This window comes from Hypanus sabinus, chromosome 4, assembly GCF_030144855.1.
Source record: "Hypanus sabinus isolate sHypSab1 chromosome 4, sHypSab1.hap1, whole genome shotgun sequence".
Classification (NCBI taxonomy): domain Eukaryota; kingdom Metazoa; phylum Chordata; class Chondrichthyes; order Myliobatiformes; family Dasyatidae; genus Hypanus; species Hypanus sabinus.
Window position 1 is genome coordinate 112,027,786 of NC_082709.1, and position 14,162 is coordinate 112,041,947.

Consider the following 14,162-nt stretch of genomic DNA (forward strand, 5'->3'; position numbering starts at 1 on the left):
AAAGCAAAGGGTAGCAGTGAATGGGTGTTTCTCAGACTGGCTGGAGGTGACTAGTGGGGTAACACAGGGCTCTGTATTGGGACCACAGCTCTTTACGATTTATGTCAATGATTTAGATGAGGGCATTGAAAACTATATCAGCAAGTTTGCTGACGATACTAAACTGGGTGGCAGTGTGACATGCAAAGAGGACGTTAGGAGAATACAGGGAGACTTGGATAGGCTGAGTGAGTGGGCAGATACTTGGCAGAAGTCATTCAATGTGAATAAATGTGAAGTTATCCACTTCGGAAGCTGGAACAAGAGGGCAGAGTATTGTCTGAACGGTGTCGAGTTAGGTAAGGGAGAAATGCAAAGAGACCTAGGAGTCCTAGTTCACCAGTCAATGAAGGTGAATGAGCAAGTGCAACAGGCAGTGAAGAGGGCAAATGGAATGTTGGCCTTTATTACAAGGGGAATTGAATACAAGAGCAAGGATGTTCTTTTGCATTTGTACAGGGCCCTGGTGAGACCACACCTGGAATATTGTGTACAGTTTTGGTCTCCAGGTTTAAGGAAGGACATTCTGGCAATTGAGGAAGTGCAGCGTAGATTCACTAGGTTGATTCCTGGGATGGCAGGGCTGTCTTACGCAGAGAGATTGGAGAGATTGGGCTTGTACACGCTGGAATTGAGGAGATTGAGAGGGGATCTGATTGAAACGTTTAAGATAATTAAAGGATTTGATAGGATTGAGGCAGGAAATATGTTACAGATGTTGGGAGAGTCCAGTACCAGAGGGCATGGATTGAGAATAAGAGGTCAGTTATTTAAAACAGAGTTGAGGAAGAGCTTCTTCTCCCAGAGAGTTGTGGAGGTGTGGAATGCACTGCCTCGGAAGACGGTAGAGGCCAATTCTCTGGATGCTTTCAAGAAGGAGCTGGATAGATATCTGATGGATAGGGGAATCAAGGGATATGGGGACAAGGCAGGGACTGGGTATTGATAGTGAATGATCAGCCATGATCTCAGAATGGCGGTGCAGACTCGAGGGGCCGAATGGTCTACTTCTGCACCTATTGTCTATTGATTGGCTACTTCACCTGAGACAAGGCTCATGCTCTTTGCTGGATTACACTGCGGAATTCAGGACCCTCACGGTGGAGTTGTGGATGTAATGCAGAAGCGTTGCTGGATCCATTACCATCACGGCTACTCAGAGTACTTGAAAGATGAGCTGTCTACCTAGAAGATGCCCACTGACATCGAAAGTCTTAACATTCTAGCCCTCCGAATTAACAAGCATCTTATGGGCTGACCCTCCAGATCATCAGCCAGAACCCCAGTTCCAGTCCCAGAACCATTTCAGGCTGCAGGACCTTCATTGGCAGCACTCCAAGAACCCATGCAGTTTGGGAGAGCTCCCTTAACTCCTTCAGGAATGCAAGGAACAACTTGTGCACTTACCATGGAGCCACTGATCAGCCATACGTCAAATACCCACTACACCCAGGAAAACGGCACCATAGGTAGAGATGAGGGGCTTTCTATCTGATAAGTTCCTACGGCCTTTCATTTCAGCGTCATAGCCCGACTCTCTCTCTCTCTCTCTGTGTCCTGCTGCATTCCCTGACGGCTCTACAAACAATAGATTCTGCTGCTGCAGGCTACTTCTGGACCTCTGTGTGTGCAGCGTGAACTCACTACTGAGTCTATCTCCCACCCCTTCTGCATCACAGCCATTGACAGATGTCCCTTGGAGGTCTGAGATGGTCAGATGTGTGCAAGCTGTGTGCACGCAGAGCATTGGAGAGCACCACGAGCCCTTACAATTCCTCCTTAGCTTTGGTTACCCCTGCTTTGCACTCACGATCCTCACTTTGCCTGGTTATCGGGTTCTGCTGAGTTGGGGACCCACCTGCCTGCAACCTCACCCTATAAATCCATGGGGATGGAGGAAACCCTCAACCTCACCAAACTCCCACTGGAATACCATGACTGAGCTATCACTTTCAGTATTAGCAAGGCCAGTACCCTTCTGCCTCAGAGACCACAGAACTGCACAATCAACCTCCTCCCGGGCACCACTCCTCTTTGAATTTGTCTGTTCTTCCTCTCCCCTCCTGAGAAGCAAGTGATGAATGACTACATCGCTGAATCACTACAGCACAGCTTCAATTGACCATTCCAGACCCAGATGGTGCAGGAGTTTTCTTTTTCAAGAAGGAAGGTGGGGGTGGGGGTCTTCGTCCCTACATTAACTACTGTGGACTCAACAAAATCACCATTAAGAACCGCTATCCTCTCTCCTTGATGGATAACACATTCAAAACACTCCATGGGGTCCAGATCTACACCAAACTGGATCTACAGAGTGAGTACAACCTGATCTGTATCCAGTGGAAGATAATGTTCATAACACACACTGGCCACTATGAACACTCGTTGATGCTTCCCGGACTTTCCAACAGTTCAGCCATTTTCTGAGCATTCATTGATAAGATCCTCCAAGACATGCTACACAGTTAAGAGCTCATCTACCTCAATGACCTCCTCATCATCTCCAATGATACCCCCCCCCCAAGACTATGTCTGTCACAGCTAATCAATCCTTCAGCATCTCCTTGAAAACCAGCTGTACTGCTAGTTAGAAAAATGTTGGTTCCACACCCTAGTCTTTTCCTTCCTGAGTTGCATCCTTTTACCCCAGGCATAACCATAGACTCAGAGAAAGTGTGTGTCATTGTTGAATGGCCCCAACCATACTCCTCAAACCAAACAGCTATAGCACTTCTTGGGCTTCTCAAAGTTTTACCACCATTTAATCATGAATTACAGCCAAATTGCTGCTCCTCTCACCTCCCTCACCAAATCAACTACCTCACAGATAATCTGGTCTGCTACTGTGGACCGCACTTTTGAGGAGCTCATGAGACCCTTAAACACCATTCCCATCCTCTGCTAATTGAGCCCTTCTGGGACCATTTTTGGGTAGAGGTGGATGCATCTAATGTGGGTGCCAAGGCCATCCTTTCCCAGTGAAGGGAGGAGAGGAAGACACCCTTGTGCCTTCTCATGTAAGTTTAACTCTACACAGCACCATTACGGAGTAGGAGATAGGGAGCTACTTGCCATTTAATAGGCCTTGGAGGAATGGAAATATTGGCTAATGGGAAACACTGAACCCTTTCTGATCTGGACTGACCACCAGAGCGGCATATCCATATAACAAATCCACCAACTCAATCCATGCCAGGCATGCTGGGCTCTCTTCTTCGAGTAATTCAACATCACCTTCTCCTACTGACCCGGATCCAAGAATACAAAGGCAGTTGCCTTTGACCCAGGTGAAACAGAGCTCAACCCTCAGACTATCATTCCATCCTTGCCTCAATCATTTGGGATCTTGAGAATCATATCTGTCAGGCCCTACAGCATGAGCCTGCACTGGCCGACACACCTGACAACTGTACGTATGTGCCAGCAGCCGTCTGCTCTGAGGCACTCCAGTGGGCCCACTCTTCACCCTGCTCTGGCTATCTAGGTGCACAACTCTGGATTTTCTGTGACACTGATTATGGTGGCCCACTATGATCACAGATGGACTTCAGTTCATTGTTGCCTGCTCTCAACTTGCACAGTCCAATTCCTCCAACCAAAGGCCCTCTGGGATCCAGCTGCCCCTATCAGTCCCCGATGCCCGTGGTTCCACATTGCCATGGATTTCATCACAGGTTTGCCACCTCCTAATGGTGCCATGGTGATCATGACAGTGGTCGTCCAGTTCTCCAAGGCTGCCCACTTCATTGCCCTCCCCAAATTTCCACTAGCTGCTGAGTTCTCCGACATGTAGTTTGCCTCCACTGTTTCCCTCAGGGCATTGTTGGACTGGGGCCTACCATTTGTCTCCAGCTTCTGATGTGCCTTCTGCTCTCTCCTCAGCACCTCAGTGAGTATGTCCTCTGGATATCAGCCACAGACCAATGGTCAATCACAAAGAGCAAGTAGAGACGTTTCTGTGATGCTTTGCAACCTCTGATCCTTCCACATGGAAAAAGCATCTACTCTAGGCCTAACTGTCCCACAACATGCACATTTCCTCTGCCATGGCTATGCCACCCTTTGAAGTGCTTCATGGCTACCATCTCCTGTTATTCCCCGTGGAAGAGAAAACGGTGGAGGTCCTACCTGCTAGAGCCCTGGTACACTGTTGCCATACTGGGGAAGTAGTAGATAAAGCCCAATCCATCTTGGGTAAAGCCCTCTCCACCATCCAGGCCATGCTCTCTCCTCACTGCTGCCAACAGGAAGAAGGTACAGGGACCTCAGGACCCACACCACCTAATTCAGGGACAGTTATTACCCTCAACCATCAGGCTCTTGAACCAGAAGGGATAACTTTACTTGGCCCATTACTGAATTGTTCCCATAACCTATGGACTCACTTTCAAGAACTCTTCATCTCATGTTCTCGATATTTATTATTTTAGTTTTTTTTAACTGTTTGCGCAGTCCGTTGTTTTATTTGTACGTTGGTTGTTCGTTCTGTTTTGTGTGGTCTTCCATTGATTCTATAGTGTTTCTTGTATTTAGTGTGAATGCCTGCAAGAAAATGGATTTCAGTGTTTGTATATGGTGACATATATGTACTTTGATAATACATTTTTGTTTAACTTTGAACTATTTATCTTTACATTCGCTGGTATTTTAGCCTGTACAGTTATTTTTAAAAATGGAAACACGTTGTTCTTGCAGCAGAAGTCACCACCTAATTTACCGCGAAGCACGCCGTTGGATTTCATTGGGGGGGGGGGGGGGTCAAGTTTTGCACCGTAGTATATACATCACCTATAAAGATCTGAGGGATGTCAATACTGGCAATATTTGATGTTGTATATTGGGAATCCCTCACACTAACTCTTTCGTGATAGTACTGGCATTATGTTTACTGCATTGGGCTGCTAGCATTATGTTTACAATTAGGTCGCTTAGCAACAGCAAGGACGAGAGAACAAAGTCTTTAATCGTTGCATTCTCCAGATGGAGCAGCACTGAGTGGGTCAGAAATCCCCAAATTTGTCAAGAATGAATAAGGCAGAGGTTGTGATTCTGAATGTTGGGGGTATAAAGTACTCCACATATGCAGGCACCCTCAAGAGGTACCACGATTCCAGGTTAGCACAAGCGTTGGAAGGAGGTGATCCCGATTTCCGAATAATCAACGGACAAATTTTCATTGACAGGGATGGTAGTCTGTTTCGGTACATTCTGGATTTCTTGAGAACTCGACAGCTCGATCTCCCTTCTGCATTCTCGGATCACGACAGGCTGGTGAGGGAGGCAGAATTCTACAATTTGCCTTTCTTGGTTGAACTTGTCAAGCAGGATCGGCTGAAACAAAAGTTGGAAATCTTGGAGGTGAGATACTCCCTGCAGGAAACCTACTCCTTCTTCAGAGTTTTCTGTTCCTGTAATAGTACCATTGAAACATTAGCTGGACGTATTATGGTGTTTGCAGAACAGCCTGGCCAGAATTGGAATCATTCCTCAGTTCAGAAACCCTTGGTTTTGATTCCATTGCAGAGACCTTCTCACCACGATCTCGTCTTTCAATGTGGAACTGACTATTCAGTTGGAGATGAGCTTTCAACAAGGTAAATAGCTGGATCTGCAAAAGCTGATGCTAGATTGTGTTGCTTTTTCTGTCACTGAGAAACCTAGGTATAACGTGTGGTTGAGATCATTCCTGACCCCGCCCCCCCCCCTCACACCCATCAGCACCGAACCCAGTGATGGGGGAGGGGGGGGGGTGAGGGGCAAAAACTATGCAACTGGGGACTAGATTTGAACAAGCAGTCCAAATATCATTAGGTCAAGGATCCATTCTAAGGCGGAGTAGTCATTCTTAACTCACTCCTACCAGCAGTTTGTTTATGGCAGGCCTTTAAAAAGTGTGACCATTGCATCAGCCTGGGAATACAGAGGTTACAACTCTATATACAGGAACAAGGAGATAGAGTGTATATCTGAAGGGGCAGGGCAATTTGAGGAAGCTATTAAAAACCAGATTTCTTTCTGCCTTCTGTAAATAAAGACATAGAATACAAAGATAAGGAGTTTATGTGGAACTTTTATAAAGCAGGGGTTTGGGCCATTGTGAGTATCTCACATCACCACACTAAAGGAAAGTTATGACTGTCCTGGACAGGGATTAATTATTGTGCACCTCACTCCTGGGTGGGAGAACTTAAGTAATGCAGATAAAGTTCAGAAGCTGGGATTGTTCTTGCAGAAGATAGGATTGAGGGATGACTGGTGAAGGTAATCAAAATTATTAAGGGTTTCTGGAACAAATGACAGAATATTGAATTGAGGATTGTAGTGTTAAAATAAGTGGTGAAACAGCCATGACAGTCTTAGTAATTCATTGATCAGGAATGTGCTACCTGAAGGAATGCTGGAGGCACTTTCAATCAGCTAAACATGATAGAGAAAGGTCAGGGAAATAATAGCTGACTAACAGGGCTATATAGATGGCTCAATTAACCAGATAATCTCCTTCCAGGCTGTAATGATTTGGTGAATATAATAAAATCCCTTCTAGTATTTTTAAATGTATAGGACTATATTTCATTACCTTTTGCTTAAAAACACATTTAAAATATAGTCACTCTTCTACTGTAGAAATGGTGGTAATCAATTAATGTTGACCTGATCTTGCTGAGTCTGGTTGTACTTGTATTTGGTAGGCACCTCAGGAGAACACTCAAGCTTTTTTTAAAAAAAAAGTGCCACAACATCTCATAAACGATTTTATTTTTATTTGCTATCACTCAGAAGTCACTTGAATTTCTTCTACAGGATTCAATTACTTTTGGCTTTGAAGGCACCTTATTGCAAATGCATTATAAAGATACTAAGTCTTCAAACGCCTCAGAGCTAAAGTTTTTGACAAAGTTTTGCATGGTAGGCTGTAAGACAGAATCACATGGGATTCAGGGTGAGCTAGCCAACTCGTTACAAAATTGACTGGGTAGAATGAGTTACAGAGTGGTAGCAGAAGGTCGTTTTACAGATTGGAGACCAGTGATATGGTGTGCCACATGAATTGACACTGTGTCTTCTGTTGTTTATCATCTAAATTATCAACTGGATGACACCAAAATTGGTGGGATGATGGACAGTGAAGATGATTACCTAAGGTTACAAAGGTTCTGTATCAAGTGGGAAAGTGGGCAAATGAGTGGCAGAGGAATTTAACTTGGACAATAACAGTGATGCATTTGGGAATTTCAACCAAAACTGGACTTACACAGGGCTTGGGTCTATTGCAAAACAGAGAGATATAGGGGTACAATAACGTGGTGGTTCCTGAAAGTGGGGACACAGATAAACAAAGTAGGAAAGAATGCAAATGGTATGCTTATACTCTATTAAATGGGGCAGAGTACAAGAAATGGGTCATCATGTTAAGGTTGTATGGGAAACATAAGACTGCACCTAGACTATTGTGTGCAGTTTTGATTGCCATACTTTAGGAAGGATGTGCTTAAGCTGGAGATGGTGAAGAAAAGATTACAAAGGATATTGCCAGGAAGCAAGGGCTAGAGCTAAGAGGCAAGACTGGATAGGCTGTGTCTATTTGCCCTGGCACTACGAGGTCGGCGGATGACCTTATTGAGATTTATAAAAGAATGAGGGGCGTAGATAAAGTCACAATCTTTTATCCCAGGATAGGGAAGTCTAAAACTAGAGGGAAACTATAGTTAAAGGTGAGAGGGGAAAGATTTAAAGGAGGCCTGAAGGGCAAGTTTTTCAGACAGAGGGTGATGGGGATATGGAATGAACTGCTTGAGGAAGTGGTAGAGGCAGGTACAATACGTTTAAAAGACTTTTGGACAAGTTCATGGATAGGCAGGTTCAGAGGAATATGAGCCAAAACCAAGCAAATGGAGCAGCTCAGGAAAGTAGCTTGGTCAACATGGATGAGTTAGGCCAAAATGCTTGTATCCATGCGCTATAACTCAATGACTTTTTGACTCTGACTCTAGTAGTAATATATGGTTTGTAGGTCAATAAAGTGTCATAATTCAGAACTTTCCTCTAAATTTATTGAGTATCTTTTGTGATTAACAATCATGTATTCCCTTAACTGAGAGCATTAAATTATCTATTTCAGGTATGTATCTATCCAGCCAGATGAAAGAAAACTTACCAATGGCTCTAATGTCCTGGGATTACTCATAGACACTTTACTGAGGGAAGGTTTTTGCCTTATAAGCACGAGGACAGTCTCTCCTACTGAGAAGATTGAATGTTACACATTCGAACGAAACAGAAGAACTGAGTATCTCGGTGCATCTATTGGGCAAGGAGAAACAAGTACCAACATAGTTCGTTTTCAAGCAGAAATGCCACAGAATAGGAGGAACTACAAAATATAGGAACTATTAATGAGCGGGAGAACAGATTGCAACGGGACCTATTTTTTGGTCTCATGACAAGATGAACTTTATTTTGGCTTAGGTAATGCCTTGGAAGCCAAAATTAACACGGGAGGTGGGGGAAACGGTAGATACTAAAAATCTAAAATAAAAACAGAAAAGGCTGGAGATACTCAGAAAAAAAAGTCAGTATATGGAGGGAGAAAACAGTTAACCGTTGAAACAGACGCTCTTTTATCGAATGATATGAAACTACTTTCTCCAGTAGGCGCTGAGCATAGTCCCCCCACCCCCAAACTTTAACCAGAACATCAGCAGGGCAAAACCTAGAAGTTTTAGAAATTGGCAAATAGCAGCTTAAACAGCAAGAGTTCTGCAAGAATCTCATTGGCGTGGAAGAGGTAGCAGTGAAAATATTTCACTTTTGGCATCTCTGCTGTATGGAAAGCAAACAACATCATCACTTGGCTTTAATAATTAACAACAATTAGTACTTTAATAGGCTCCAGTATTGTGAAATTTGGCTTCAGCTGCAATTACAACTTACTCAAATCAATGAAGATGTGCAAATCACACAATATCTCTCACTCCATGCAAAGAGAAATTAATGATTAATGAACGTACTGAATTTAATATAAACTACGCAATTCAGTTTTACGCAGCGAATGCGTGTAAAGTAGTTATCATTGATTTTACCAGGTCCAAGATTCACACATGTATCACAATCTATTTCCTTCGAGTGACCTTGATGGGTGCAAAAGTTGGAGGAAATTTAATGGCACGCTGCTGATTGGAAGAAAATTAGATAGACCCCCCCCCCCCCCGACAAACCGCATTCCTAATCCACGGGACAATCCAATGACCAATTAACCTACTTAGTGTGTCTTTGGAATGTGGGAGGAAACCCACGCATTCCATGGGGAGGACGAATAGGCAGACTCCTCGGAGAACAGCGACAGAATTGAACTCCGAGTTTCAGAACTCTTCGAGCTGTAATAGCATTGCGCGGGTATTGTCTTAATCTGCTTTAAAATGCAGGGAACACGGGAACCTTGATGGTGTTCACATCATTAAATAGAACCACCGAAAGAGATGGTAAATTCCATTAACTCTGATGAAAAATGCACGGGATGGTGATACGTGGTGGTGATGGGAGTACCGAATACACATGGAATACCTCGAGGGAAGGAGACGTATCGAGCCAACACAGTATGGGTCATCCGTGTATGCAGTGCAAGCGGGAACACAGGCAAAGAACGGATGATGTGGGCCGAGATACTTGCACTTTGTCAGGCACATCATATATCTTTTAAGTTTCACAACACCTTTTACTGTGTAGATCAGATTTTACTGCTATTACCAATACTTCTAGACTTTTGGAAGACGCAGTCTGTTCCCGGCCGAGATCATATTAGAATCGAGCAAGAATCTGTCAAGAGAGTAAGATTTTGGATGGTCTGTAGGGAAACAGAAAGAATGCACATTCGGTTCTTAAAATAGAGTCGCATCTATGCTCTTTCACAGCAGTCAGGCAGGTCGTCAATGTGCCGTGCATTTCCAAGTGTATCTAAATTAGTAATTTATATTTCCTAGTGTGCAGAACTCTCATAATTCCAGCTTTAATGATTCTACGAATAGCAAGTAATTGGTGTTTCTAAAGTTTATCAGTGTTTTAACCATAAAGGAGAAATGTTTTACTCCCTTCAATCCAACGGTGAACTCACGCTCTTTAGTCCATTCTGAACAGTTAGTTTTAATTACACAATTTCTTTCCCCCCACTCAGTTCCCTTTCGAAGGTGCTCCTAGATGGGTGGGTAATGCGTGGGTGGAGGTAGAGCAAGGAGCTGAAACATTGGGGTTGAATTCAGTTTTTGCAGTAATGTAGGCAGTACATCACTCCATCTTTGGTCCGTTGGAAATCGCTGCTGTGTTTGTACGAAAAGGAATTCCATCAAAATAAGAATCCTGTCCCCCTTTCGATGTGAAGGTTTACTATTGCTCAGCTGAAGCGAATTGTTTGATTCCTGTTAACTATCCTAGTGACAGTCCCGCTAGAATTCAACTATTATGTGAATAACATCGATAGAGTATGTATTATTTATAACATTAACAGGAGGCTGGTCTTCCATCCAATAATATCAGGGCTGGGGCAGTCTTGGCCACACCACCATTCTCACGCACTCGCTCCATACAGTTTGAATGCCTTATAATTCAAGATTCTAAGTGTATTGATGCCCTGGTTAGGATTTCTACTACTATGCTGTGAGGTAACTTATTTTTAGCAATCTTCTGCAAAAGCAGCATGTTCTGCCTAGCTTGCTGTGTTCTACCAGCATTTTCTGTGTGTTGTTGTTTGAATTTCCAGTATCTGCAGATTTCCTCGTACGTTCTGCTATTAAGTGTTTTGCTTTTGGCTAAAGATAAGGAGCCATGTTGTCCAACTTATGAATAATGTGTCCACCAATCAGGATTGTCTTGGTAAGTGTTGAAACTTTCAGCCCAGTGTGATGGGATGGCATGGAATATTCAAGAGAGCCAGACAGGATCAGATTTCTTAAGGAGAGTATTTTGGTTTGGGGTCTTATGATGGGAGTGGTGGAGTGGAGCACAAGGGAAAATGCCTAGAGAGAATGCTGCCTGAATGAGAAACCACATTGTAAGGAGGGCTTTGTGCTGATGAGTGGTTCCAAGGAGGAAGTGCTAGTACTCTCGTGTTAGCCAGTTCGTTTGAGATGGTCTTCGAGGTAAGTTCAAACTGTGGCTGGTGTTGTTCACACAGAACATGGGTTTGGTATGTGAGTACAGTGATATACTTGACTACTTCAGAAATGAGCTCCAATGTTTATGTGCACATTTGACTGGTTTAACTATAATGGTCCCTTTTCTTTTCCTGTTAACTGTTAACATTGAAAATTGGTAAATAAGCTTTATATTTTCATGCTGGTGTACAATCTGTCTTTTTTGTCTACTAATATTGTGTCAGCAGTATTTATAAAGTGTTTGCTACACTCAATGTTCCTTAATCTGAACATCCCAACTGTCCTGTTTGGTTAAACACCAAATCATACCCACCCTAGATGTATATTGCTTATGAAAGGTGGCCTTCTCACTGATGAGTCACATGGCTGTTAGCAAAGTTAGTTAATGAGCCAAGTTTGTATATGAGAAACAATGAGAGGGGTCAATCATAAAAATACATGGCATCTTCAATGAAATGATTTTTTTTCCTGCATGATTCCCAGGTGCAGGGTGAATCACTGCAGACATTTCCTGTCACATGTGTTACTGCAGTTAGTTCTGAGGGAGGTGCTGAGTCACTAATTACTGAACTACACAAAACTAAACCTTGCATACGCATTTCCGTAGTGATCCCATGACAGACCTGACCCATGAATCGAATTTATGGCATAGTGAAGGTTTAGTAACTCTGTTTTGGAGTGATCTGTTGGACGGGCAATTCTTAAAAAAAAATACAAACAAGCCATAATTATTAAAGGAAATATTCAAATCAAATACAAGAGTTCTGTGGATCAGTTAGAAATAATATCTTCATTCACAATCTAAAAGATGCCTGCTTCCAGTATTATCCCCAAACAGTACAAAAATGTGAGGCCCACAAGACAAATACTCAAGTATAAAGTGAAAAATAATACATGTCCCTTGCATTCAGCTATCATCATTGGTACTGTACAACAGTCAATGATTAATATGCAAACAATACAACCTCAAATTCAAAAGATGCATCAAATGGGTGCCCCTTAAAAACTTAAATAGGCACTGCTTTGAAATCTATATATGATCACAAAATTATTCATTTTATCTAAGTGTTTGGGAATAGTAGATCATAATTTTGCTCTGGTCATGAATGTGGCCATTCTCATTATACTCTGGTTAGAGTTAAGTGGATGGCTACCAAACGAGGTTAAATAGAGATTCTATTCTCTAAATGTGTACAATAAAGCCTTTTCAGATTGATTCACCAATTTAAATTTATAATGGCTGCATTCATGTAAATATCACGGGTTACCAGTAATTTGAATGAATTATGTGTTTTATCATTGTGAATATCTATCAAGTTGGTGTCTTCAGAGACAGTGTATCATCCATCCCTATATCTGTCCAGTGAGCGAAGTATCCATGGGCTCAAGTTTTTCACAGCTGTCCATTACAGGATTTCGGCAGGGACACTTTTTTTTACTGTGCTGCAGACATTCTGTGATTCTGCAACTAGGACTCCTCAAAACTAGACATTAGTTCTTTGAATGTTATCATGATTAACAAACCCACAATATTCTCAATGTCAAGAATTATATTCTTATTTTCCATAAAAATATTAAACTATTTGATCTTAACAGGTTTCAATTGTGTTCTCAATTTATTATCCGAAAGAGAATTCAACAAGATTATATTTAGTCAAGAGACTATAAATAAAAGGATGTATTGGAATTACAGTGAAAGTGGAAGAAGTCAAAGCGAAACTGTAGAGACATTTTAAAAATGGTCAATCAATAATGCAAAATAGAGAATCCAACAGCTTGGACACTATGGTAGCATAGCGGTTCGAGCGACATTGTTACAGCTCAGAGTTCAATTCTGGTGTAATCTGTAAGGAGTATGTACGTCCTTCTGATGGAATGATTGGGACTTCTCTGGGAACTCAGTTTTCCTTCCACATTCCAAAGATCTTCCGGGTAGTAGGTTAATTGGTAATCATAAACTGCCCCGAGATTAAGCCAGGACGGAGGTTGCTGGACAGTGTGGCTCGAAAGGCCTATTCTGCACTATATTTCAATAAATAAATAAATAAATAAATCTTTTAATTTCAGACCAGAAAACTACCTATCCGTCTCAGTTACGAGGTGCATTGACATCTGTTTAGACTTTGGAGAATCGAAGTTAAGTCTAAACTGCTCAGATTAGTTGAGCACAACTATTCTGGCCAACTCAAATTTAGGGCATAGAACAGTACAGATCCTTCAGCCCTTGATGTTGTGCCAATCTTTTAACCTATTCTAAGATCAATCTAACCATTCCCTCCTACATTTTCTATCATCCACGTGCCTAAGAGTTTTGTAAATATACCTAATGCATCTGCTTCTACTACCACCCTTGGCAGCGTGTTCCTCGCACCCACCACTCTGCGTAAAAATTACCTCAACATTTCCCCCTAAACTTTTCTCCAATCACCCTAAAATTATGCACCCTCATGTTAGCCATTTCCATCCAGGGAAAAAGTCTCTGGCTGTCCACTCGATCTATACCTTTATCATCTTGTACAGAACCACGCTCGCACTGAGTGGATGAGAGGTACCTCCAATTAGTAAGGGCTTTGGCCCCAGACGTCAACTGCTTATTCCTCTCCATCGATGTTGCCTGACCTGCTGAGTTCTTCCAGCATTTTGAATTTGTTGCACTAGTTTCCCTCCACCAGGATGAAAAACTCAGCTTATTGCCTAAAATGCAAGAGATTTTTTGAAATGTAATTCTGTAGCCCTCAGGAACATGAACTCACTGCCAGAACGAGTTTAAAGCACTGACCACCGGCAACTTTTAATGATTCATCCCCTACTAATCATTTAATCAAGAGCAATAAACTAATAATGAGAAAACACAATTTGTTGTGTAGCACAGTTCTGATGTATCATGACTGCAAACAATAAAACAAACTTGGGTTCATGGCTATGTTAACAGATAACAGACACAGATCTGTCACTGGAATAGCTAACTATTTGACATAA

General features: G+C 42.4%; 1 protein-coding gene across 1 annotated transcript; it reads left to right on the plus strand.

Moving 5' to 3' along the window:
- Positions 1-5,031: 5,031 nt before the first annotated feature.
- On the plus strand, positions 5,032-13,875 carry LOC132393106 (putative potassium channel regulatory protein). Its single transcript, XM_059967918.1, has 2 exons — positions 5,032-5,633; positions 8,159-13,875. Exons 1-2 carry the CDS (start codon positions 5,065-5,067, stop codon positions 8,421-8,423), a joined length of 834 nt encoding a protein of 277 aa, XP_059823901.1. The 5' UTR covers positions 5,032-5,064; the 3' UTR covers positions 8,424-13,875.
- Positions 13,876-14,162: the final 287 nt, after the last annotated feature.

Coding starts and splice junctions, on each gene's coding strand:
- LOC132393106 (XM_059967918.1), top strand. CDS start 5,065: ATGAATAAGGCAGAGGTTGTGATTCTGAATGTTGGGGGTATAAAGTAC. Junction 5,634..8,158: donor GGAGATGAGCTTTCAACAAG/GTAAATAGCTGG, acceptor TATCTATTTCAG/GTATGTATCTATCCAGCCAG.